The sequence below is a fragment of the Peromyscus californicus genome, unplaced genomic scaffold, assembly GCF_007827085.1.
Source record: "Peromyscus californicus insignis strain IS unplaced genomic scaffold, ASM782708v3 Scaffold_12__1_contigs__length_115047231, whole genome shotgun sequence".
Classification (NCBI taxonomy): domain Eukaryota; kingdom Metazoa; phylum Chordata; class Mammalia; order Rodentia; family Cricetidae; genus Peromyscus; species Peromyscus californicus.
In genome coordinates, this window is record NW_026294413.1 from 68317274 (window position 1) to 68343037 (window position 25764).

Consider the following 25764-nt stretch of genomic DNA (forward strand, 5'->3'; position numbering starts at 1 on the left):
ACTTTTCCACTCAGAACCATGCAAGCAACAAGGTAGTATAGTGAAATATTTACAGTACTGTAGGAAAAAGCCCACCAACCTATAATTGTATTCAGAGAAATTCTCTTTCAAAGCGAAATACTTTCTGAAACAATAATTAAGAAAATTTGTCACCAGCAAGGTTGCCTGTAAGATGTTAGAATTTTTTTTCCCCCCAAAGGCCGGGAAAGTCTTTCTATGTAGCACAAGTCGGCCTTTGAACTCCTAAGAAGGTGTCTGCCCTCATCTCCCCTCACGCTGGGATTCATAGGTGTGCGCCACTGTGAGGAAAATTCTTTAGAAAAATATGGAAATGATATAGGTCAGAAATTCAGATTTGCATAAATAAAAGACAGAAAAGGATGAAAGAAATCAACTACAACTTTACTATCCAATGTGTACTTTGGTACCAGGTCTGGCTGAGCTCAGAACACTGATCTGGAGGATGCAGGCAACATGTGAGCCTTGAGTCTGGGAATGGAAGAAACCATCGGAAGAACGGGCAGGTTTCCTGAAAGGCCTGTAAGGTGGGCAAAGCAGGTAATGAATGCAATCAACAAAGTAAGAGTGTTGCTGGGTGGTGGTGGCACACGCCTTTAACCCCAGCACTCGGGAGGCAGAGCCAGGCGTATCTCTGTGAGTTCGAGGCCAGCCTGGGCTACCAAGTGAGATCCAGGAAAAGGCGCAAAGCTACACAGAGAAACCCTGTCTCGAAAAACAAACAACAACCAAAAAAAAAACAACAAAACAAAACAAAGAGTGTCGACAAGGACAGCGTGACCGGTCGGTCCTGTCTTTGGGGATGGCAGTAAGGGGCTCCAGGAACTAGGGCAAGGAGACGGACAGGGAAAACAGTCAGTTCACTGAAGGACTCAAGTTAGCGCTCAAAGAAACTTGGAAGAGGAATCTTTAAATATTCGAAACCACACGAAACAGCGAAGATGTGGCACAGAAAAGCACAAAAGCGTCCAGGAACCCCCTGGCTAAGTGCAGTAGGTACTTCAAGGGGCCTTTTCCTGGTGAGGGGCTGGCGAGTCAGGGCGGACGGGCGAGCGCTCGGCGGCCGAGCGCCTCGCCAGCGGTGTATTTGGTTTTTTGAACGCGAGCGCCCTCTTCTGTTTGGCGAAGGGAACGACCGAATTCTTGGGGGGAGCGGCTCGCGGCCCAGGAAAGGCTCGGCGGGTGCCGGTTCAGGCGGCTGGCTGTACGGAAGCCCCGGGGAGACGTGTGAACGGGAAGAGAGGCGCGACAGACATCGGCTCAGGGCCAGGGGTCCTCGCTGACGTCACAGGTGCCGCCGCGGCCCCTTCCGGGGCGGGAAAGCGGCGCGCTCGGTCGGAAGTGACGCACCCGCGCAGTCCGGCAAGTGGCGCCGTTTTAAGCTTAGCGGGCTGGGTCGGTTCGTCTACCTAGTCACCGCCTGGGAGGAGAGCCCAGAATTCCGGTGTTTTGCCGAAAGGATCCCAGCCAGTCCGCCGACCTTCCGGTGCAGACGAGAGCCCCGAAGCTCCGCCTGCGGGAGAGGCCGGGCAGGGCGAGAGGGGCGCAGGGGAAAGGGTGCCCGGGCCATGGCTCCACCCCCCGGGGTGGGTCCCGCGTCCCTGCGGTTTGCAGCTGCCGCCAGCTGGCTGGTGGTCCGCCGCCGCTGCGTCGAGCACTTCCCCAGAGTGGTGGAGTTCCTGCAGTCCCTGCGCGCTGCTGCCCCCGGCTTGGTTTGCTACCGACACCATGAACGCCTGTGTATGGGCCTAAAAGCCAAGGTACGAGAAAGAGTAGAACGTAAAGGGGCGGGCGGGCGGGCTGCGAGGACCCGAGGAAGGCCGACTAAGGTTGGGATGAAGACCGCTTGGAAAAGGGTAGGAATTCTGAGCGCAGTACCGTGCAGGTGGTGGTGGAGTTGATCCTGCAGGGGCAACCCTGGGCCCAGGTCCTGGATGCCCTGAATCATCACTTCCCAGAGACCCATCCCCAGAGATCAGTGCCACTGGACCCCGCAGCTGTGAGTAATCCCCTCGACAGCGCATACTCATTAGGCGGGATGCCACCAAGTTGCCCCTGGGTCCTGGTGACACCCCCACCTCCCAATTTTTCTGTCTTCCATCTCAACAGACAAAGCAAGATAGGAAGATTTCGGAGGCACGGGAAAGTTTTTGCCTGCATGTGAAGCAGCTGGCAGAGACTGAGGATTTGGCCTCCAGCCTGCAGGTGAGAACGGTTGGTTCGGAGGATGTACTATGTGATGTCTGTTTTTCCTAAAACTCATCTGACCTGCTTCTCTTTCCCACATAAAGGAACTCGAACAAGAATATGGGGAACCCTTTCTGGTTGCCATGGAGAAGCTGTTCTTTGAATACTTGTGTCAGCTAGAAAAAGCACTGCCTGCAGTCAAAGAACAAGAGGTCATTGAGACAAGACACCTTACGGGCGGAATGTGGGGTGGCCTTGCCGAGAACTGTGATGCACATAGCTGTCACCTATCTTGCCCACAGCTTCAGGATGCTCTAAGTTGGGTTCAGCCTGGCTGTCTGGTCACCTCTTCTGTTGCTTTGCACCAGTATGGTATGGACATGGGATGGCCATTTCCAGGTAAGAGAACCATCGGGATAACTGGAAGTTTGGAGGTTAGTGTTTAGCTTGACCAAACCTGAGTCAGCCGATTAGAAATTATGTGGACCTGAGACACGAACCTGACCGAGTTAACCTATTACTAATTTTATAAGGCATCTTATTTTATCATTCAGAGAGCTCTGCTTCTGGCTCAGTGAATCTGACAGAACCCATGGAACAGAGTCCTCACCAGCAAACAAAACCAGCACTCCACAGTCCTCTGCCTAAAGCTAAGCTTGGCCTTCACCAACCAGCTTCACGGGAGCACCCAGAACATTTAGCTGGCAGCCGCTTTAATCTGGCCCCTCTAGGACAGCGAAAATTCCGATCACAATGGACCTCTGCAAAGGGATGCCATAAAGAGCGGCCTACAGTCATGCTGCTCCCCTTCAGGAATATGGACTTACCAGCCCAAGACGGAGCTAACCCTAAAGGCAGAGAAGAGCATGGAGTGGGCACAGCAGGTTCTGTGGGCACCAAAACCGTTTCCGGCGGGAAGTCTAAGCCAGCATCTCAGGGCCTGGGGAAAAGGGTTCCAGAGGAGAGCCCGCCTGCCTCACCCGCTGCAGAGCCCAAGGAGTAAGAATTGCTTCTCCTTCTTCCTTAGGAGCGCTCCTTGCCTACTTCCCTTCTTCACCCCACCTTTTCCCTTGTTTCCACCTCAGGAACTCTGTGAATTGCTACATGGACCCTCTAAGTCTCTCCCTATCACCTCCTAGAGCCAAGAAACCAGGTAAGTGGGCCGAGTCAGGACTGGGTCAGCCAGCCTGCCTTTGGGGATTTTCGGGGCCTGTATTCACATAAGAGGATGGTCTGGGTCTCATTGTGGCTTCTTCCCTGCAGTGCCGTCCCCATCTCTGTGTAGCCCTGTCATTACCATAGGGGACTTGGTGTTGGACTCTGAAGAGGAAGAAAGTGACCAGAGGGAAGGAAAGGTGAGGAGGAAGAAGCTGAAAGCTGAGCTAGAGGAGGGCAGAGCAAGGTAGGAATCCATGGTAGGGGGTTCCAGTTACAGGAATTATGCTTCCTTCTCCATAGGAGTCTCTGAAAAACTATCAGAAGACAAAGTTTGACACCTTTATCCCCATGTTTTGTGACTACATGCCAAGTCCTGCCTGTTCATTCCTGGCCAGATAAACAGTTCTCAGGTCCTGTAACAGTACTGGAATGTCCTTCGCACTGTCCATCTGCCTCTGCAGCTCTGCATGCAGTTCAGTGGAAATGGAGAGGAAGCCCAGACCTGAGTTGCCTGGCTTTGTAAATACTTGAAAATTAAAACTTGAATGTGTTACTCTGTCATGATGAAAAGAAGGGGAATTAAGACTTAGGTCTGTGTAGGCCATTCATCAGGAACATAACTGGCTTCTCTAGAGCTTGTTGAAGCCCTTCCTGTTCAGATTTATCTAGAAGGGTTACCAGAATTGAGAGAGCCTGGAAATCATTAATGCTGTTCTAACAACATTCCCTAATGCCAGGACATACTTTGTAAATGTTCATGCTACTAAGTTATCTTGTGTTGGTGACACCAGAATGTGGATGCTTCATGAGAATAACACTCATTGTTCTCGATTCCACTGGGTCAGGGTTACTCCCATGTCTGCCCAGGAGGAGCGTCTAGATACCAGCCTGTGCAGAAAGCCCAGCACCTCTTCTTACCATCAGTAGGATCTATCTTTATTAGGGTTATTTAAAATATTTAAGTACTTCTAAACTGTTTAGGTATTTGATGATCTCATTTAATGAAGCTGATTAACATGATTCCAAAAGCCTTCCTTTTCCAAACCAAGGCCTGTCATTTATCAATCAGCATCTTTCCTCCTAATCTTCAGGATGCTGTCCCCAGATTCCCATCTGTTAATCTCGCATCTTCCTTGCCTCTTCCCCAGTGAGTGCCCTTAGCAGTTCGTGTGTGCAGAAAGCCTGAGTGACTACAGGAGCACTCAGGAGTGAGATGATAGGATCTGGATTAAGTAACACAGAGCCACAGTAGCTGGGATGGGTGAGAAGCCCCTTTGGAAGGCCCCAGTGGTAGAGTGTTGCTGCCTGGGGAAAGTAGACTTCTCCAGTCTATCGGGAATCACTGAAGATTGGATTCACTTGCTGGGTGACTCGGATAAAGGTAGTTCTCCGACTTAATTCCTTCAGCTTAGCAGCTCCTACGTATGTGCATGTAGACCGGATGCCTCCTAGGATGTCACGAATAGTATGTTCCACATCTCCTTTAAAGGGAACTTCTACTGTCTTTCCCTCTGAGGCCCTTAGAAAAGAGAAACTTTTATTACCTACTTGGTAATAGAATTCCTTAAGCCCAGTGACTCTTCCTGTCTCTAACATTTATAACCCCTTCACCATTTTTCTCCCAAGAATGGTGCCCTACATTTCCCAGGAGGCATGACACCATTTTCCATAGTCCCATTCACCAACAACACTCATGTGCTAGCCTTCCATACATACCTGTACTCAGCCACACCTCCTGAATATTTCTTCATCGCCATTTCAGAACTCATTCCATAGAAGAGCTTGTACTTCTTGCCATCCCTTTCAATGAGTTCGCCACCTGATTCACTGTGCCCAGCCAGCATGCCACCCAGCATCACAAAGTCAGCCCCTGCCCCTGTCAAAAGTCAAGGAGTTGGAAAAGATGCATCTGGCTAAGGTACCCTATAGCCACCTTCAAAGTCAGTTGTGTCTGTTTTCCACAGACCACCAGCAGCTTCTTGGGTCTGTTGGCATAGCTGATCCACATTCCTTGGGGGCTGTTCTGCCCTTGCCTTTGCTCCCCAGTGGGACTAACTTCCTCAAGGTTTTTACAGACCCAGAAGTTCCCTGACTGGTTTCTGCTTTTCCTATCTTCCGGTGATGCCATTTTACTGCTCCCCAGCTCAGGGTGACTTTAGTCCCAAGAGGATAGTCTCCAATTTTATGGATCACCTGGGAAACAGACAAATGAAGATTGGCAGTTTTGTTCCTCAGGGTTATTTTGGAGGTTGGATGTGGGGCTCAGAGGTCTACATTGTCCAACAATCTGTGGCATAGCAGAGGTGGCCCTGGCTCATGCTTGGGAGAGTCAAAATCTCAGGATTCCCTCTGCTAGCTTGTCACAGGTGACACTTTAGGTTTCAGGTTTTAGACTCACTAGCTCACAGTATGAATCTGAATGGCTTCCTGAGCTGCTGCCAGCCTGACCCTAGACCCTCAGAGGTGACTTACAGGACCCTCCTGTGCTCTCCCAGTCTCCTTACCAAAAGCCTTTGCCACATCTCCAGGACAGCTGCAGCCTCCATCCTACAAAGTAACAAACACTGTGAGAGACAGCATGGACTCCTCAAGGCTTCACAACTGCCCATGTCAAAATGGACAAGAGTTCAGGTCCTGAGCAGGACTTTACTGGAGCCCCACACTACAGAAAACACAGTTGTTAAGCAGCTTCAAACCCTCCCCAGCTTCTGGGTCTTACTGAAATGATATGGCCCCTGAGGCCATGAGCAGCGTCTGCACACTCCATCACCGCACTGAGCTGTGGGTACCCCACTCCAGTTTTCTTCCGAGTTGTACACACAGAGCCTGGGAAGGGCATGACAGGTGAGAGAAGTGTTCCATGGTTTCCACCAAAGGGGTAAACAAAACGGTGGCCCCAGGGAACCAGCTTACCAGGACCAATTCCCACTTTGATGATGTCAGCCCCAGAGAGGATTAGCTCTTCTACCATCTCTCCTGTTACCACATTTCCTGCCTGAGACATAATAAAAAGAGACCATCCTTAGGGTCAGCGGTGGAGAGCAGCCTTTGTGCGCTCAGATACCCTGACTACGACTGTCCTATTACAAATAAAGGGTACTAGAGCCCCTCTACAGGACCCTTCACCAACTTCAAGGGACCTAGATGCCCACTCACCCCTTCCCCCCACATTCAGACTTCCACTTAGTATGAAGTATGGCCAGTGTCATCGTTGACCTTTGAGGCAGTAAAGTTGACCAATGAGAAGACAAGGTGGTATTAAAGAGCTATTGGCGAGGCAGAGAAACCACTCAGATCTGACAGTGGTCCCTTTCACTACCAGGTCACTCCTTCCCAGTCCTGAAGCTCTCTGCCTTCAGAGAAAATGGAAAGACTGAAATGTGGGCTAAAACATCCATCTGCCTAACTGTACTGGGACAGTGCAGGCATTCCTTTCAGTGCTGTGAAGAAAATGAAGCCTTGGGTTTTGTCTCTAATAAGCCTCCAAAAAAATAAAACATGGTTTTACGTGATACTTTTTGCTGTTAATTTGAGACAGACCTCAGGGCTGGCCTTGAACTCCTGCCGCTACCTCCCAAATACTTGGATTATATGTATGTATAGGTGTCACAATGCCAGGCTTTCATGTAACACTATATTATTGCAGCACATGTTCATCTCAGTAGGCAGACATACATGTGCCACAGGCATACGCAATGTATAAATGTTCCGTCATGTTTTGTTGGGTTCCCCCCCCCCACCCTTTGGTTTTTTGAGACAGATATTCTCTCTGTAGCCCTTGCTATCCTGGAACTCACTCTAGTCCAGGCTGGCCTCGAACCCAGATCCATCTGCCTCTGCCTCCCAAGGTGTGCACCACCACACCTGCTTCCATTATGTTTAAGTGACATCAGAGTCACTGGGTTGACGGACTATGAATTAAGGGTCCGAGATTGCACTGATTAAGACACATATAAAACTTTGAACCACGACAATAACATGTAGAACAGAAACAAGGTGCAGCAGAGGACAAATACTGATATGACAAAATTGAATGTCACAAAGGAGTAGGGTAACAGAAACACCTAGCCGAGGGTGATGGCACATGCTTTTAATTGCAGCACTCGGAAGGCAGCAGATCTCTGAGTTTGAGGCCAGCCTGGTTTACAGAGTGAGTTCCAGGGTAGCCAGGGCCACACAAAGAAACCTTGTCTCAGGAAAAGAGAAAAAAAGAGAAACATACCATGATGGTGTGTTGGGGGAAGCGCTTCCGTACATCCTTTACAAATTCAACAAAATGTTCAGAATAGCCATTAGCCACATCCAGGCATATATATTTCACTTGGGGAATAGCTTCCAGGATCTGTTCCAGCTGCTCAAAGTCAGCAGAGCCTGTGCCAGAGCTGGCGGCCAGGTGCTGTGGAGAAAGCGTTAGACCAGCCTGTGGCATTGCGTCAGAAGTGGCCCACCTGGTAAGCAGTCAATAACAGTGGGGGTTGATTTCTAAGAGCCAAAACAGGGTTCCTGGGAAACTGATAAGGGAGCAGGGTAGGCCCTGAGTTACCTCAAGACAGTCCGGATTCTGGCTGGCAAACTCTTCCCACTGACGGATGCTGTAGTGCTTATGGACGGCAGTGAAAAGGGAGAACTGAGGAGAAGAGAGAACCATCAAAAGGGCAAAGGCTTCGTAAGACTACTTCTAGATCTACCTTTATACTGTCCCAGAGAAGATATGCATTTGAGAGAGAAACAGTACGAAGTTCAGGACTGAGCTGCTTCAACCCCTGTTCTTCCTACAGATTCCAGTATAGCTTTTTACCCGAAATTGGCACTTGTCAAGTATTCCCATCAAAGTCCTGTGAGCGGGGTTGGATTTACCTTGCTGGCACATACATTGCTTGTGACCCAGAGAGTGACAGGGACATGCTGCTGCTGGCACAGCAGGACAAGTAGCAGGCATGGAAGAAGTATGAGGAGGCTAGACGGAGCTAGTGCGTGTCTACACTTGGCTCTAAGGCGATCCCGAACTAAAAAATCTCTGTTTTTCTCTCTTCTGGTTTACTTGCTGGCAGTAATCCAACTATAGATCTACACAAAGTTAAAGACTTAAGACCAGTGGAGCAACAAAATACTATTCCATCCCTTTTTCTGCTGGAGTTAGGGACAAAAACATGCAAAGATCAATTTCATCTATCTTAGGTAAATTCAAAAATGTAATGGCTCGCTGGGTGGTGGTGTCACAAGCCTTTAATCCCAGCACTCTGGCGGAGGCAGGCGGATCTTTGATTCAACAGCCGGGGCTACAGAGAAACCCTGTCTCAGGAAAACAAAACAACAAAAAAAGACTCATCAGGCTCAAAACCTCTGGCTCATGGAACTGCAAACAATACCCCCTGAGAAAGGCATTCAGAAGACACTTCATGCTGGTGTTTGTGCTTTCTGAAAGCACAGACATGCAACCAGACAAGAGTCAGAAGTTGGTTGAAACAGCACAAATCTTGCAAATGAGAAATCCAAGGAAGTCATGTATCAGCAACAGGAAGTTCTATGCTTAAAAGCCAGTATTCTGCTTTCTCAGTAACACTCAAAGTCAACATGTTGATAAACAAAAGCTCTAGGTAGTCAGCAGATCTTGGAGATATTTGGCCTAATAAACACACCCAACACATACCAACCCTAAGAAAAAGTTAGCTTGTATCTGACCTTTTTTATCATTACCGAGACTTGGCTATTTTTCTAAAGTTTGATTATTTTTTTGGTTTTTTTGAGACAGGGTTTCTCTAACAGCTCTGGATGTCCTGGAACTTGATTTATAGGCCAAGCTAGCCTCCAACTCACAGGGATCCACCTCCCGAGTGCTGAGATTAAATGTGTGTGCCACCTCTGCCTGGCTAAAGTATCCACAGTATTGAGATCCAGTCCCCAGTAAGGTTCATATATTACAGCATGTCTTTCAACAGACTTACCGTTCCCCAAATCTACCTGTCAGAGAAGGCAGCCAACAGACAAGAGCAGGAGTCCTGAACAATTAGTAAATGGTGACAGGAATAAAGAAACAAAACTCCGTAATTATCAATTTCAGAGGAAGCACAACAAATACTCTACAAAAACAGAAAGACGAGAAAGCCCTTAAGGCTAACAGCCACAAACAGAACCAATCAACTAGGGCTACGTGGGGTGACTAGCAAAGCACATTATGTTCTCAAAAGTGCCCAGGCAACTAGCTACCTTCTCAGCTACATGCATAGAGGCAAACAACGTTACTGACAGGAGCAGGGGCTTCCATGTTCAAAGGGAACAACCTGTAGTTAAGAAAAAACTCCATTTGGGGTACATCTCAGAAACTCCCAGGAACCTAGGACTTAAAGAGGGGGAAAATTAAAAGAATAACAGGCATACAAGAAAACTAATAAGCTCCTTTTCTCTAGGATATTCCAGGTAGAAATGTTTAAATATTCAAAACAGTATTTCGTTTCTGGACTAAACAATGAATGCTCAGTGTTCAAAACAATGGCAGACTGGAGAGATGCATGTGACTGGGCTGACCTGGGTGGATGCAGGAAGAATTTGGTAAGGTATATAAGTTATGGGGGGTACTAATCAGAAAATGGAAGAAAATCAAATTCTGAATCTCACCAACTCAAACGGATCTTTGAAGTGATAAAGGGTCCTTAGTAATGGAAAAAAAAATTAGTAAACCCAACATTCTGTCTATTGCCAGAGAATGGGAGTAGAAATGCAATGCCTCAGCCGGCAGTGGTGGCACATGCCTTTAATCCTAGCACTGGGGAGGCAGAGCCAGGCGTGAGTTCTAGGTCAGCCTGGTCTACAGAGTGAGATCCAGGACAGGCACCAAACTACACAGAGAAACCCTGTCTCGAAAAACCAAAAAAAGAAATGCAATGCCTCTGCAGCCTGCTGGGGTAACATTGGGTAGGGTGCGTAAAGTTAGTCTCACCTTACAGAGAACCTTAGCCATTTCAAAAGTCCCCACGGTATCCATATTGGCAGCAATGATGGGAATGCCATTATATATCTGCTTTGAGTTCCGGAATGAGAAGGACCTTGTGAGATCTACCTGTAGACATCAACAGGATATTAAGCATTTCATTTATCCAGAAAATATGTATCACATTAGAACCGGGCAGCTTTCTTGGTCCTGGTCTACCAGAAGTCTGAGGTCAAAAAAGCAAGAAGACAGCTGGCTCACCTCACTTCGAGACTTAAGGGTGCTGCGTTTGGGCCTCAACAGGACATCCTTGAAGTCTAGTTTCACATCATTATCAATATGAGGCATGATGCAGGGCTGCAGTTAGATAATAATTTGAGGGTTGTAAGACTGGGAAGTAACAAGTAAAGAACGGAACCAAGTGCCCCATGGGCCTAATGTCTTGATGACGCTAGGACAAGGGTCACCTCTCCTGCTTAAATTGTATAAAATCAGGTCAGGGTGTGGTCCTTGAAATCTTACTGGGACCATCCTTTGTCTGGATTACCCAAATGCTTCAATCCCAGGTATTCTTAGGGAGAACAGGGAAAGAATTACGATCTCTGAAGGTGCATTCCTTACCCGGCTAATCTTCCTTTTCCCGCCCCAGCAAAGGGCAGTTTAGAGAAGGAAACTGACTTAGTCGGGGAGAAGAAAAGAGATTTCAATCAGTTTCCGGCATAGGGGTACTCACTTCCTGTTGCTTTGACTCAGGTGGCAGTTGACCAAAGATTTCTTTTGCTTAGCAACTAGCCGCGTGCAGCTCGGATGAGCCTTCAGGGCAACACCAACAAGTTCCGCTAATTGCAAGCCCGACTACCCAAGGAATTCCAGCTTCGGGCGCTGTGCAAGGCCTTCTGGGTAACAGAGTCCACACACTGAGGTTGCCGTTGGGTGCCAGCGGCGGGAGGACTACAACTCCTAGGATGCAAAGGTCGGAGCTGCCTCCTGGCATGATGGGAAAAGTGGTTTGTTCTGCTGCCTCTGGCCGCTAACCCCAGTTCCTGAGCACGCGGGGGGTCTGAGGACGTCGTCTGTTCTGTTCCTAAGTCGGCTTGCCTTTTATTCTACAACGACACGAAACACGAGGGCATTCCTGAGCCTTTCGGGAACCGGGTGGAAAAAGGAGAGGGTGGATCCGGAGAGTGACCCGGAAGCAGAAGTGTCCCTTGCCGTGGAGTGCTGGGAAGCGGCAGCGGCGACCACAGCGAGAGAAGCAGCACTCTAGCCGCCTGCAGCCCAACCTGGGAGGAAGATGCTAATTAAAGTGAAGGTGGGAGCGTTACCAGGCTTGCCAAGACTCAGTGGTGCTGGGCTGGCCGCTGCGTCTTAGGGGAGAGGCGGGGAAAGAAAATCATGCCTTTCCTGAACTTGGAGGGCTGACACCCTCGGGGCCCTGCGCGAGGCGTGATGGGAACTAGGGGGACCCCGGGAGGCTTTGAGCCGGTCCCGCCTGAGGACCTCGGGTGTTTGCCTTCCCTACATCCTTGCCAGGTCTATGCTGTGACCTAAAAGGAGGCAGCGTTTGTCCTGGTCTCACTGTATTCGAGCCTTTGTAGTCATAGAGAAGGCCTGGCAGCAGCTTGACTCCGCATTCCAAAATTTTTGAGAAAAGCTTTGTCCCCCATTCTTCATGCCTGGGTTGCATGCTCTCCCAGGCCCTAACATAGGCTGCCTCCAAAGCACAGCGCTGAAGCATTAGTCTGGGAAGCGAGGGCCTCTCAGCAGCTAGACTGTGAGCCTTGGCTGGTGGTTGCCAAGGTTAGTATCTCACCTCTCTTTCAGTAGCTACGCTAGGGTGACCACTTGGCATCTTCTTGTCTGAGCTGGACATTAAGAACCAGCCTCACTGCTTTGGCTGAAGCCGGCTACTTACCGGCGCATTGGTTCTTCGAACTGTGTCTCCTTCAACTCCTTTAGTTCATCAGTTTTAAACCCTTATCGACTTTTCTGCTGTTTTTACCTTTGTACGTTTAGACGGACACAAAACTGACAGTTGATGCAGCCTGACATTAGTTTGACCTCTTAAGAGCTCTGTAAGTCAGTCTTCAGTTACTGTATATGTTAGCTGTTGTTAACTTTCCAGTAACTTCTTTAATTAAGGACTGAAGCCAGAGAGCAGATTGATGATTAATGTTTTTCAAAAATTGATTGGTAATCTATGCATTAGTAGGTCTTTGAGTCTTAAGCACCATTTTATTTACTTTTGTTGTTTTTAGTTAGAGTGTACTATAATAGATCTCATTGTGAGTTTTTTTTCCCCATGTATGTGTATCATTGTGCTTTGCTCATATTTACCCTGCATCATTACCTTCTTTTATCTCCCACGAACTGGCCCCTTTCCTCCTCTCAAATAGCCCCCTTCTGCAAACAGTTTCAAAAATAGAAATTATTAGCCAGGTGGTGGTGGTATACGCCTTTTAATTCCAGCGCTTGGGAGGCAGAGGCAGGCAGATCTCTGTGAGTTTCAGCCTGGTCTACAGAGTGAGGACAGCCAGAGCTACACAGAGAAACCCTGTCTTAAAAAAAGCCGGGCAGTGGTGGCGCACGCCTTTAATCCCAGCACTCGGGAGGCAGAGTCAGGCGGATCTCTGTGAGTTCGAGGCCAGCCTGGGCTACCAAGTGAGTTCCAGGAAAGGCGCAAAGCTACACAAAGAAACCCTGTCTCGAAAAACCAAAAAAAAAAAAAAAAAAAAAAACCAAAAACCAGCCAGGTGGTGGTGGCCCACGCCTTTAATCCCAGCACTCGGGAGGCAGAGGCAGGTGGATCTCTGTGAGTTCAAGGCCAGCCTGGTCTACAAAGCAAGTTCCAGGAAAGGCACAAAGCTACACAAAGAAACCCTGTCTCAAAAAACCAAAAACAAACAAACAAAAAAACCAAACAAACAAAAAAAACAGAAATATTAATGATGGTTGATGACTGCAGTTCCAGGACTCAGGAGGCTGAGGCTGGAGTTTGAGGCCAGTCTGGGCTACATCTAGAGATCCTGTCTCAAACACTGGAAGGGAAGACAAGAAAGGGAAGGGAAAGAAGGCCGGGATCTGAGTACTAGACTACTTGCCTAGCTTTCCTTTGATTCTCAACACCACAAAGTATAGAGGTTGATTAATAGTTTAAAGTTAGAGAATATATGTGCTTATGCTTTGCTAGATGAAAGAGGGTGTACTGGTGGGCTTCATTTTTTGTTGCACATGTGTTACTAGTTCATGTGGATTTACGGGGGGGGGGGGGGGCTTTGTTTTGTCTGTGTGGGTGTTTTTAGTTCATGTGGATTTACGGGGGGGGGGGGGGGGGGGGGGGGGGGACGACACGGACCTTTGTTTTGTCTGTGTGGGTGTTTTCCCTGGACGTTTGTCAGTGTATTATGTCTGTCTAGTGCCCCAAGAATCCAGAGAGAATGTTGGATCCCCTGGAACTGGAGTTACAGGTGATTGTGAGTGGCCATGTGGTTTCCAGCAATGGAATCCCAGTCCTCTGCAAGAGCAGTAAGTGCTCTTAGCTGCTGAGCCACCTCTTCAGCCCCAGTACATGTATTCCTTAATGTGACTTGCTGTCCAGTGTTTGAGACACAGTAATGGACGAGGGCTTTGCTTTCTCATCACCACCTGTACCCAAGGAGCGGTTATTTCCCTACTTTGTTAGTGTTTTTAAAAACAATTTAGGACTGGAGTGTTGTTTGAGTTTTCCTGCCTGGCCCACAGTCAGGACAAATCTCTCTCACCCGCCAGTCCCACAGCCTCTCAGACCCGACCAAGTAAACACAGAGACTTATATTGGTTACAAACTGTATGGCCGTGGCAGGCTTCTTGTTAACTATTCTTACAGCTTAAATTAATCCATTTCTATTAATCTATACCTTGCCATGTGGCTCGTGGCTTACCGGCATCTTCACATGCTGTTTCTCATCATGGCGGCTGGCAGTGTCTCTCTGACTCAGCCTTCCACTTCTCAGTTTTTTCTCCTCCTTGTCCTGCCTATACTTCCTGCCTGGCCACTGACCAATCAGTGATTTATTTATTGACCAATCAGCAACACATTTGACATACAGACCATCCCACAGCACTGGAGAGATGGCTCAGTCATTAAGACCACTGACTGCTCTTCCTTGGGAACCCAGCTTTGATTCCCAGCCCCACACACAGCTGACTGACTGTCTGTAGCTCCAGTTCCGGGGGACCCCATGCTCTCTTCTGGCCTCCTCAGTTACTGCGTGTGCATCTTGCGCTGACATACATGCAAGCAAACCATCAACACACATAAAAGTAAGATAAATCTCCTTTAAAATTTAAATAAATTAACCTATACTAAGAGATTTTACCTCCTGACCCATAGAGCTTACTATTTGATATGCTCTCATGTTAGCAAACCATTTTAGGTTGTTTTTGTTAACTATGGGTTGAGATCTAACAGTTTAAATAATACTGTGTTCCAGGTGTGCTTCTCAGACTTAAGGGAGGCTAAGAATCCCCTAAGGGTGTTGCTAAATGACAGTCCCTGCTCAGTAGATCTGTAATGGTGGTGGTGGTGTGTGTTTTATTCCTAGGGTAGCCTAGGCTGGTCTCAAACTTGTGGAGATCCTCCAGTCTTAGCCGCCTAATTGCTGGCTGAGACAAGGTGTTGGTAGCCCCTACCCAGGCTGCTCCCCAATTCACATTCCTCTTGCCTTAACCTCCAAGGACTAAGGTTATAGGCGCACATCACCATCCTCCTTGTCTGCATCATCTGCCTAGTTAAAAAAAATAACTTTTTATCATGTCTGTGTACATGGTGCTTGGTCTGCTTGTGTGTTTGTTCACCACTGTGTGCCTGGTGCCAAAGAGACCAGAAAAGGACACTGGATTCCCTGGAACTGGAGTTACACGTGATTGTGAGCCACCATTTGGGTCCTGGGAACCGAATCCAGGACCCTTGAAAAAGTACTCTTGACTATTGAGCCATCTTGTTAGCCCCGCCTCTGTCTAATGTCAGTCCCTCTATCCTCCACCTTGTTAGCCCCGCCTCTGTCTAATGTCAGTCCCTCTATCCTCCATCTTTGTTTGCTGTTTCTTTATGTATCAAGTTTATGAAAGCAATATTTAGCTGCTTCTGTAGGACTTAGCTTTTAGTAGGGTTCTTTGTAGGTTATTCATTTTTCAGCTGTTTCTCTATACTGCTGATAGCTTGTCTGTCTGTCTGTACTCCTTTCTCCTTCTCAGTTAAGTCCTTCCTGGTTTGGTTTGGTTTGAGATAAGGTAGGGCGTTGTGAATGCTAACTATATCCCTAGCCCAGACCATTTCTGAGTGAAATCTGTTACTTCACTCATTTCCGTGGTTCTAAAATAAAATGTGCGTCTTCTACTGTAAGTTACCTTCCCATTGCCTTGATCATGTGTTAATCCTGTTGGTCTGCCAGGTATCTAGAACATAATTCTTTCTGTTTGCTTGTTTTTCAAGACAGGAAACCTCTGTGTGGCCCTGGCTGTCCTGGAACTCACTCTCTAGACCAGGCTAGCCTCAAACTCATAGAGATCCGCCTGCTTCTGCCTCCTCAGTCCTGGGACTAAAGGCGTACACCACCACTGCTCGGCTAGAACACAATTCTTGAGTCACTTTTTTTTTGTAGGTTTTTTTTTTTTTTTTGGTTTTTCGAGACAGGGTTTCTCTGTGTAGCTTTGCGCCTTTTTTTTTTCCTGGAACTCACTTGGTAGCCCAGGCTGGCCTCGAACTCACAGAGATCCGCCTGACTCTGCCTCCCGAGTGCTGGGATTAAAGGCGTGCGCCACCACCGCCCGGCTTTTTGTAGGTTTTTATTTTTTATTTTTATATGAAATCAATTTCTGCTTTGCTTTTCTTCCCATTCAGATCTGGTTTCTGTGATGCCTCCAAGTTTTCCTTCTATCATGCTTTCTGTAAAGTGGTACTTGTCAACCTACCTAATGCTTTGACCCTTTGATACAGTTCCTTACCAGGTGGTGGTGGTCCATGTCTTTAATCCCAGCACTCAGGAGGCAGAGGCAGGTGGATCTCTGTGAGTTTGAGGCCAGCCTGGTCTACAAAGTGAGTTCCAAGACAGCCAAGGCTACACAGAGAAACCCTGTCTTGAAAAACAAAACAAAACAAAACAAAAATACAATTCTTCATGTTGTGATGACCCCTCCCAACCATAAAATTATTTTTATTGCTACTGCATAACTAATTTTGCCTCTGATAGGAATCTGTGTTTTCTGATGCTCACAGGTAACCCTTGTGAAAGGGTCATTTGACCCCCAGAGGGTCTAGATCCATGGGTTGAGAAACACTGCTCTACATGGTACAAGACTGTACACTTGAGGGAAATATATAAAGCCAAAGCCAGGTGTGATGGCCAGTGTCTTCAATAATGCAGTCATGTGTCGGGGGTAGGGGAGTATCACTGTGTGATCCACACTGTTGATACAAGTCTTTTTGTGGACAGATGTTTTCTTTCTTTCTTTCGTTCGTTTTTTGTTTTTTGTTTTTGGATACCTTGGACTGGGATTTACTAAGTCATGTAGTTGTTATGTGTGACTTGAAAAGAACTGTCCAACTGCCTTGCAGGGAGTCTGCTGTTTTACCTTCCCACCTGCAGTAAGTAGATGAACGGTCCGGTTGCTTTGATTACATAGTGAGGCCTTATCTCAGAACAACAAACAAACCCCTCCAATCCACAATGTGTGGCTCGGTCATCACCGCAGGATGATAATCTTGTATCAAGAATGTGTTTTAGGCCTGGGGACTCAACTCAGTGGGGAAGAGCACTAGCCTGGCAAGTGTGGGCTCAAATCCCAGCACCTGTATAGAAAGCCTATCATGGCTGCTTACATCGGCCAGTAGTGGGACTGTCTCAAAATGTGTGTGAGTGCCGGGCAGCAGTGGTGCACACCTTTAATCCCAGCATTTGGGAGGCAGAGCCAGGCGGATCTCTGAGTTCAAGACCAGCCTGATCTACAGAGCAAGATTCAGGACAGGAACAAAAACTACACAGAGAAACCTTGTCTCGGAAAACAAAACAAAACAAACAAACAAAAAAATGTGTGTGAATCTAATTATGATAAAATAATTTTCATTACTGACAATTTAAAACCTGTACAGAAAACCAAACCAGCATGGCTGTGGCACCACCTGTCTGTAATCCTGGCGCTTGGGGAGGGAGAGGCAAGGAAAGTCAGAAGTTAAAGTTTGGCAGTACATTACAAAGCAAACCCTGAGTCATTGGGACTCAGAAAAGTGTGACTTCTCTTTTTCTTTTCTGTCTCTTTGAGAGTCTGGCCATAGCCTCAGCATGCTTTCCTGGACTTCTGGATCTTTCTCGTTGTCTCGGCCTTATTCCACTTGGCTCCTCACAGACAACATGGTTTGTCCCTTCTCTGGAGTCCTTCAGGCAGCTGCTAAGCTTACAGCTTACCTGCCTGGGTTTTTTCTTTTAAAAATCAGTAAAATTATCCTCAAATTATAAAAAAATAAAATTAAATTAAATTAAATTAAAAAATAAATAAAAGGTTCAGGGTCATCCCTGGCTACATAGCACAGCCTAGAATATATATTCTAGAATATAACATTCTGTCTTATTACAAAAAGCAAAATCCTGTATTATATACCCATAGACCCAAATCATCTCAAATTATCACACAGACATTCTTATACTTAAAACTAAGACTTCTCCCCCCTGATTTTTTTAAAAAATAAAGCCCAGAAAACATAGCATACATTATTTGTAAAAAGAATTACCACACAGAAAAGTTTAAATGACTGGTGGGCATGTTAGCACATGCCTTTTTTCTCCCAAGTTCAAGGCTAGCCTGATGTACATAAAGAGTCCAGATCCTGTCTCAAGAAGCAACAAAGTTACACGATGTCTTACTATCGCCCAATGACCCATTGTTCAATTGTTCATTTGGCTCACATGCTGTCTCTCAGTATACTTCACTTTCTTCTCCATCTTCTATCAGTTGGTAGACAGACCTAGAGGCTAGATTGTTCTTTATGTATTCTATCTAGGATTTCACTAGAAGCTACAAAATGAAGTCATTCTAATTCTGTTGCTTTGTCTATTAGCAAGAATGTTTGAGCTGTTTCCAAATGGAAGCAGATAGTGTGTACAGGAAGTGTGACTGGGGAGACTGAGAGGTTAAAGTTTAATTATAATTAGTTTAAATTTAAATTTTAAAACCGAGCTGGGAAGCTAAGTCTGGTAGTGCGGGTCTGTAACCCTGAGTGAGTCCTCAGAAGACTGAAGGAAGAGGAGCCCAGTTCAGGCACAGTGTTAGCTCAAGACCAACCTGTGAAACTTAGAGCCTTGGAAAAACAGGGTTGGAGAGGGCTGGAGAGATGGCTCAGCAGTTAAGACCTCTGACTGCTCTTCCAGAGGACCCAGGTTCGATTCCCAGCAACCACGTGGCAGCTCACAACTGTCTGGACCTCCTGCCTGACAGCCATGGCAAAACACTGAAGAAAGGAGGGGGGCGTTGGAGAGATAGCTTAGTGGTTAAGAGCACTGGCTGCTCTGGCAGAGGACCTGGGTTTGGTTCCTAGCACCCACATGGCAGCTTACAACCATCTGTAACTCAAGTTCCAAGAAATCCAGTGCTCTTTTCTGGCCTCCACAGACACCAGACACGCACTAGGTACACTTATATACATAAAAGCAAAGCACTTAGACACGTAAAATAAAAATAAATAATTTTAGCCAGGCAGTGGTGGCGCACGCCTTTTTTTTTTTTTTTTTTTTTTTTAACTGTTATGTTTTACATATTTTCAATCATTTTTTTTTTAAGATTTATTTATTTATTTTGTATACAGCATGTATGACCAGAAGAGGGCACCAGCTCTCATTACAGATGGTTGTGAGCCACCATGTGGTTGCTGGGAGTTGAACTCAGGACCTCTGGAAGAGCAGTCAGTGCTCTTAACCTCTGAGCCATCTCTCCAGCCCGGCGCACGCCTTTAATCCCAGCACTCGGAGGCAGAGCCGGGTGGATCTCTGTGAGTTCGAGGCCAGCCTGGTCTACAGAGCGAGATCCAGGAAAGGCGCAAAGCTACACAGAGAAACCCTGTCTCAAGAAACCAAAACATACATACATACATACATACATACATACATACATACATACATACATAGATACATACATACATAAATAAATAAATAAATTTGACCGGCACTCAGAAGACAGAGGCAGGAGTCTGAGGCTGGACCAGGCCACGTAGTAGGACCCTGTCCCCCCCACCCCCACCCCCCCAAAAAAATCTTTTTTTTTTTTACGAGTAGAAAAGAAGCCCAAGGATATAACTCAATGGAGCCCTTCCCTAACATGTGCTGGGAGGGAGCAGGAGGGAGAGGAGAGAGGAGAAAAGAAAAGAAGTCTAGAAACAAGAGCCTGTGTGGTGGGGTAGCTTGACCCTGGAGACTCAGCTACTTGGGAAGCTAAGGCAAGAGAATCTGAGTCTAGAAGTGTTTAAGTTCAGCCTGGGCAGATAGCAAGGACTTATCTCAAACAGGGAAGGGGTGGGATGGGGGGCTTTATTTAAAATAAATAAAGCCCGGCTGGTAGTTCAGTCCCCTGGAGGTGGAGGCAGGCAGATCTCTGAGTCCAAGGCCAGTCTGATAAGTGAGTTTCAGGCTAGTCAGGACTGTATAGCGAGACCCTGTCTAAAAAACAAAGCCCACTGCGTCTTCCCCCATCCGTCCCCCACTTCTTAGAGTCACTATTGTGAGGGGTCTGTTTCTTTCTTGTCTGTGTGTGTGCATGTGTGAGCATCTAGAAAATGGTAAGTAATTATATAGTCTTGAAATGAGCACACATTGTGGGCCGGTGAGATGGCCTGCCACCAAGCCTGACCCCTGGACCTCCTAGTGGAGGGAGAGCACTGACGCCCCAAACAGGTTTTTATTTATTTATATTTTACTTTATGTGCATGGTGTTTTGTCATTGGTGTCGGGTCCCCGGGAACTGGAGTTACAGACAGCGGTGAGTGCCATGTGGGTGCTGGGAATTGAACCCGGGTCCTCTGGAAGAGCAGTCAGTGCTCTTAACCACTGAGCCGTCTCTCCAGCCCCTGTATTTTACTGTTCACTTTTGAGGTGGGGAGGAATGATATGTGTGGCTGCATATGCCCCAGGCGTATGTGGAAGTCAAAGGTCAACTTTGGTGAGTTGGATCTTTTCTCACCTTCACATGATTCCAGGGAGTAGAGTCGTCGGGGAGTAGAGTCGTCGGGAGTAGAGTCGTCGGGAGTAGAGTCGTCGGGGAGTAGAGTCGTCGGGGAGTAGAGTCAGGCCGCGAGGCTTGTGTGATGAGCACGGTTAGCTACTGAGCTGTCTTACTGGCTCATGGGGTAGCTTCTTCTCAGGTTCCCCCACCCCCAGGGTGCGTATTAAGACAGCATTTCTCTGTGTAACAGCCCTGGCTATCCTGGAATTCGCTCTGTAGACCAGGCTGACCTCCAACTCAGAGATCCGTCTGCCTCCGCCTCCTGAGTGCTGGGATTAAAGGGGTGGGGAAAGGCCAGCTTCTTCTAAGTTAATGAACTAGAAATGAAATTCTATGAAATTCAAATGAAATGCATTTGAAGTATTAAGATAAATAAAACAAAATGATTTATGGACAACACAGAATTACAAACCTTATTTTGTCACGTGAGGGATTATTGCATTTAATATTTTTTGTTTTATTAAGACAGGATCTCAGTTATCTCAGGCTAGCCTTGACCTGTATATAGCCAAGGATGATCTTGAACTCCTTATCTTCCTGTGTCTACCTCCCAAGTGCTGGGATTGGATTGCAGGTGCACTGCTGCGTCCAGTTTATACAGTTTATGTGACCGAGCCCAGGGTATCATAGGCAAGCACTCTACCAACAGTGCTACATCCCCAGCACTAATTTTGTGTTTTTGAGATTGGAACTTACTATGTGTCCCGGGCTGACCTCACATTTATTAATTAGCCTCTGTCCCCTGGAATGCTGGGATAATAGGTGTGTGCCACTGTATCCAGCTGAGCAAGGGCTTTTAGAAAGTCTAGTGGTGGAAGGGTCTGGAGAGATGGTTCAACAGTTAAGAGCACTGATGCTCTTTCCAAAGACCTGGGTTCTGATTTGTAGCACCCACATGGCAGCTTACAATCCTTAATGCCAGTTCCAGGGGATCTGATGCCCTCTGCTGGCTTGTACAGGCACTGCATGCATGTGGTGCACAGACACACATGCAGGTAAAACACCCACACACATGAAATAAAAATAAAGGTCAAAAGACTAAAAACTAAAATAAATAAAGCAATGGTAATAGAATACACCTCACATTCTAATACTTAGAAGGTAGAGACAGGAGGATGTCAAATTTGAGGCTGGCCTGGACTACCTATTGAATTTGAGGTCAGCCTGAGCTACATAGTAAGACCTTCTCTCAGAATTTTTTTAAAAAAGTCATATTGGTGTTAAAAGTGTTAATGATACCCACTGGAACATATATAGAAGCATTATACAGGGAAATTTTTAAATTACAAAACTGTAAAATTTTAAAGTATGTACTGTGTGTGTATGAATGTATATTTGTGTGGACACAGGGAGGTCAGAAGACAGCCTGCAGGAATTGGTGTTGTATCCTCCCCTGTGGAACCCACGAGTTGAACTCAGGTCGTTGGGTGTGGCAGCAAGGGCCTCTACTCATTGAGCCCTCTTGCTGGCCCAAGTAGAAGTCAGAGATCCTTGAAGTCTGACAGGAGAACATTGAGGACAGTAGAACTACTCCCAACCTAGGCCAGACATGGTATCTGTGGTCAGGATTGCTGCAGACTCTTCAGATCCATCTGTAAGGGCAAATACAAAGGGCCGTAGAGGCACACACCTATAATTGCAGCAGTTAGGCTGAGGCCAGCCAGGCTGCCTAGTCAAAATAAAACAGAGGCAGGATGGATAAGAGATTAGGTTGTATGAAACACAAGTTTATAATTTGTACACAGATAGTATATATATTTGGTTATCTGGTTTTAGCCAGTGGAAATCAAGAAATTTTGGTTATAGTTTAGGATTTAGGTAGAATTCTAGAACACATAGGAAAGAATATAATGTTGAACTCTAGCATTTAAAAAAAAAACATAGTTGACAGTGATTTCTTGTGCCCTTGAGAATTCTTTGCATCATCTAAAAGTGATTTCTGTACTGGAATAAAGTCCTTCTGACTTGCAGGACTGCTTTACTTAGGTAACTTGTCATTGCTGTATCATCCAAAGAATTCCTGATAGTCTTGCTGACTTGGGGTTGTGGGGTGAAGATCAGAAGGCGGTGACTTGTGGCATTAAGGAAATCGAATGGTTCACAGAATCCCGTCTTACTCAGACTGCCTGATGCCACAGCTGTGGTGCAGGCTTTCTGATTCCTCCAGGTACTATTGCTGAGAATACACATCTCAGAAGAGAGTACCCTGGAGACTAAGATAAGATGGTGTACTTAGAAGATGTCTTTTCTATCACTGTGAAGAGACACCATGACCACAGCAACTCTTTTTTTTTTTTTAAAGATTTATTTATTTGTTATGTATATAGTGTTCTGCCTACATGTGTGCTTGCGTGTCAGAAGAGGGCACCAGATCTCATTACAGAATTACAGATGGTTGTGAGCCACCATGTGGTTGCTGGGAATTGAACTCAGGACCCTGGTAGAGCAGCCAATACTCTTAACCTCTGAGCCATCTCTCCAGCCCCCACTGCAGCTCTTATAAAGAAAACATTTAGGCCGGGCGGTGGTGGCGCACGCCTTTAATCCCAGCACTCGGGAGGCAGAGGCAGGCGGATCTTTGTGAGTTCGAGGCCAGCCTGGTCTCCAAAGCGAGTTCCAGGAAAGGCGCAAAGCTACACAGAGAAACCCTGTCTCGAAAAACAAAAAAAAAAAAAAAAGAAAAAAGAAAACATTTAATTGAATGACCTACAGTTCCAGAGGTTTAGTCCATTATCATCATGGTGGGACATGGCACCACACAGGCAGACATGGTGCTGGAGAAGGAGCTGAGAGTGGAGAAGAAGCTACATTTGATCCACAGGCAACGGGAAGTGAACTGAGACATTGAGCATGGCTTGAGCATATGTGAGACCTCAAAGCCTGCTTCCACAGTGACACACTTCCTCCAAGGCTACACCTCCTAATAGTGCCACTTCTTATGAGCTTGTGAGGGCCAATTACATTCAAACTACCACACCAAGACAACTTATAAAAGATAGCATTTGATCTGGGGCTTATAGTTTCAGAGGGTGAGTCCATGACCATCATGGCAGCAGATAGTCAGGCATGGTGCTAGAGCAGAAGCTGAGAGCTCACACCTCGATCTATAAGCATGAGGCAGAAAAAGAGAACTCGAGAGCACCAACTGGGAGTGGCTTGAGCTTTTGAAACTTCAAAGTCCACCCTCAGTGACACACTTCCTCCAACAAGGTCACGCCTCCTAGTCCTTTCCAAACAGTTCCATCAACTCTGGACCAAGTAGGCAAACATGAGCCCATGGGGGCTAGTCTCATTCAGTCTACCACAGAAGACAATTGATTTTGGGCTGTGGGATTTATGAAATCTTTGTCTGTTTTAGACGCTGACTGGAAAGGAGATTGAGATTGACATTGAACCCACAGACAAGGTATGCTCAGCATGTCTTCCCTCCTTCCTTTGTGTCTCTGTATGTGCCTGGGACCTTGGTCCTTTTGTTCTCGTGCCTTCTACATAGCCTTTGTTCTTACTATTTCTGAAATTCTAAGCGTCCTCTGGCCTCTGTTCCTCTAAAGGTGGAGCGAATCAAGGAGCGTGTGGAAGAGAAAGAGGGGATCCCCCCACAACAGCAGCGACTCATCTACAGTGGCAAACAGATGTGAGTTTGGGTGGGAAGTGGGGCATGGCAGTCTTGTGTGAAGATGAGGCAGCAAGGCTGGAGGTGTGTCAGGCCTATCTCTACTTCAGTGTGTCCCTGCTTTCAGTCTTTGACAATTTGGTGAAGCAGATGGAATCTTCTAGAATAAGAGAAGGCATAGAATATTCCAGACATAGAGTAAAATATATTGAATTAAAGTGTGTTATGTTTAGTTCTGTGTGTATTTATAGGTCTGTGCATTGGAGTGCAGGTGCCTAGAGCTGTCAGACCCCCGGAGCTGTAGTTACACAAGATTGTGAGCCTCCTGAAGTGGGTACTGAAATCTGAGCATAAGTCCTCTGCAAGAGTGGTTTGAGCTTTTAACTGCTGAGCCATCTTTCCAGCCCTCTTCATTAAATCTACTGTAACGTCTAATGATGGGTCTGATAGCTGCTTTTTTTTTTTTCAACATACCTGCAGACAGTTATAATGTAATTTTAAAATATTTAATTTCTATTGTGTAAGTTACCTTATTGTTAACACCATGAGTCTCTTTTGTCTATGTTCAAAATTAAGTACTAATTACACTTAGGAGTTAATAAAAATAAAGAAGGAATGTTTTTCTCATCCAATTTCCCAGGCCTCCCAAAGAGATCCACAAAACCCAGGTTACAGATGCCCGTTGTAGATGTTATTTCTCATGCTTTTTTCTCCCTGTAGGAATGATGAGAAGACAGCCGCCGATTACAAGATTCTAGGCGGGTCGGTCCTCCACCTGGTCTTGGCTCTCAGAGGAGGAGGTGCTCTTGGGCAGTGATGACCCTCCTTGCCCTGTTGCTCCTAATGAAGCATCACATGTCTTCTCACTCTCTGGGACACCAGAATTACTGCCCCCTCCCTTGGATGCCCGGTCTTGTGTGTCTACTGGTGGGAGAATGTGAGGACCCCAGGGGGCAGTGTTCCTGGCCCAAATGGCCATTGCTGGCTGTTGGGTTTTAGTCTGCAGTCCCGTGTGCTTCCCTCTCTATGGCTGTGTCCTTGGTTGTCAATAAAAGATTTCCTTGCCTCCTGGAATCTTTCTTCTTGCCACATATGACTGAAATAAAAAATGGGCACAGTGGTAACCAGTAGAAGTAGGACAGTGGAAGGGTGCCGTTCTTAGGTTTGTTTTGAGAAGAGGCGGGGTCCTAACTGTAGCCCCAGCTGGCCAAGAACTTGTTGGCCTCAAACTCACATGGATCCACTTGTCTGCCTTCAGAGTGCTAGGATTAAAGGCATGTGCTATCAGTCTGCCATACTCTTTATTTTGAAACAGGTTTTTTTTTTAATAGATATCCCAGGCTGTCCTTGAACTCTTGATCTTCTTGAGACACAGTCTTTCTATATAGCTCTGGCTGTCCTGGAACTCACCATGTAGACCAGGATGGCCTCCACCACACCCAATTTAAACTTGAATTTTTGATCCTCTTGCCTTAGCCTCCTGAGTAGGTGGGATTACAGGCATGCCCCATCAACTGACTTCAGCATAGTTTTTCAACTGAAAAACATTTTACCCCATTATCCCATGTGACCCTGCATGGGGGTGTCATCTCTTGTAAAGATCGGCATGCTGAAC

General features: G+C 46.7%; 3 protein-coding genes across 9 annotated transcripts; 2 read left to right on the plus strand and 1 right to left on the minus strand.

Annotated features, from left to right (window-relative positions):
* The first annotated feature begins 1286 nt into the window (after nucleotides 1–1286).
* Tinf2 (TERF1 interacting nuclear factor 2) lies at nucleotides 1287–6875 on the plus strand. 3 transcript variants are annotated; one of them, XM_052733162.1, is made up of 9 exons: nucleotides 1287–1778; nucleotides 1904–2017; nucleotides 2128–2223; nucleotides 2310–2417; nucleotides 2508–2604; nucleotides 2760–3204; nucleotides 3291–3358; nucleotides 3469–3607; nucleotides 6686–6875. In XM_052733162.1, the coding sequence occupies exons 1-9, from the start codon at nucleotides 1587–1589 to the stop codon at nucleotides 6738–6740; spliced, it is 1314 nt and encodes a 437-aa protein (XP_052589122.1). In that variant the 5' UTR covers nucleotides 1287–1586; the 3' UTR covers nucleotides 6741–6875. The 3 variants fall into 3 exon arrangements, with proteins under 3 accessions (XP_052589122.1, XP_052589123.1, XP_052589124.1); XM_052733163.1 differs by lacking the exon at nucleotides 6686–6875 and adding an exon at nucleotides 3664–3916 and having other exon boundaries at nucleotides 1290–1778; nucleotides 3469–3560; XM_052733164.1 differs by having other exon boundaries at nucleotides 1294–1778; nucleotides 3469–3560.
* Gmpr2 (guanosine monophosphate reductase 2) lies at nucleotides 4340–11177 on the minus strand. Of its 5 annotated transcripts, none has more exons than XM_052733165.1 (10): nucleotides 11025–11177; nucleotides 10553–10648; nucleotides 10301–10420; nucleotides 7907–7990; nucleotides 7586–7759; nucleotides 6277–6358; nucleotides 6083–6189; nucleotides 5868–5910; nucleotides 5080–5239; nucleotides 4340–4882 (listed from the first exon to the last, which is right to left on the minus strand). In XM_052733165.1, exons 2-10 carry the CDS (start codon nucleotides 10637–10639, stop codon nucleotides 4693–4695), a joined length of 1047 nt encoding a protein of 348 aa, XP_052589125.1. In that variant the 5' UTR covers nucleotides 10640–10648; nucleotides 11025–11177; the 3' UTR covers nucleotides 4340–4692. The 5 variants fall into 5 exon arrangements, with proteins under 5 accessions (XP_052589125.1, XP_052589126.1, XP_052589130.1 ...); XM_052733166.1 differs by lacking the exon at nucleotides 11025–11177 and adding an exon at nucleotides 10913–11014; XM_052733170.1 differs by lacking the exon at nucleotides 10553–10648.
* Nucleotides 11178–11360: 183 nt separating this feature from the next.
* Nucleotides 11361–25223, plus strand: Nedd8 (NEDD8 ubiquitin like modifier). Its single transcript, XM_052733172.1, has 4 exons — nucleotides 11361–11603; nucleotides 23895–23942; nucleotides 24088–24170; nucleotides 24870–25223. The coding sequence occupies exons 1-4, from the start codon at nucleotides 11586–11588 to the stop codon at nucleotides 24964–24966; spliced, it is 246 nt and encodes an 81-aa protein (XP_052589132.1). The 5' UTR covers nucleotides 11361–11585; the 3' UTR covers nucleotides 24967–25223.
* Nucleotides 25224–25764: the final 541 nt, after the last annotated feature.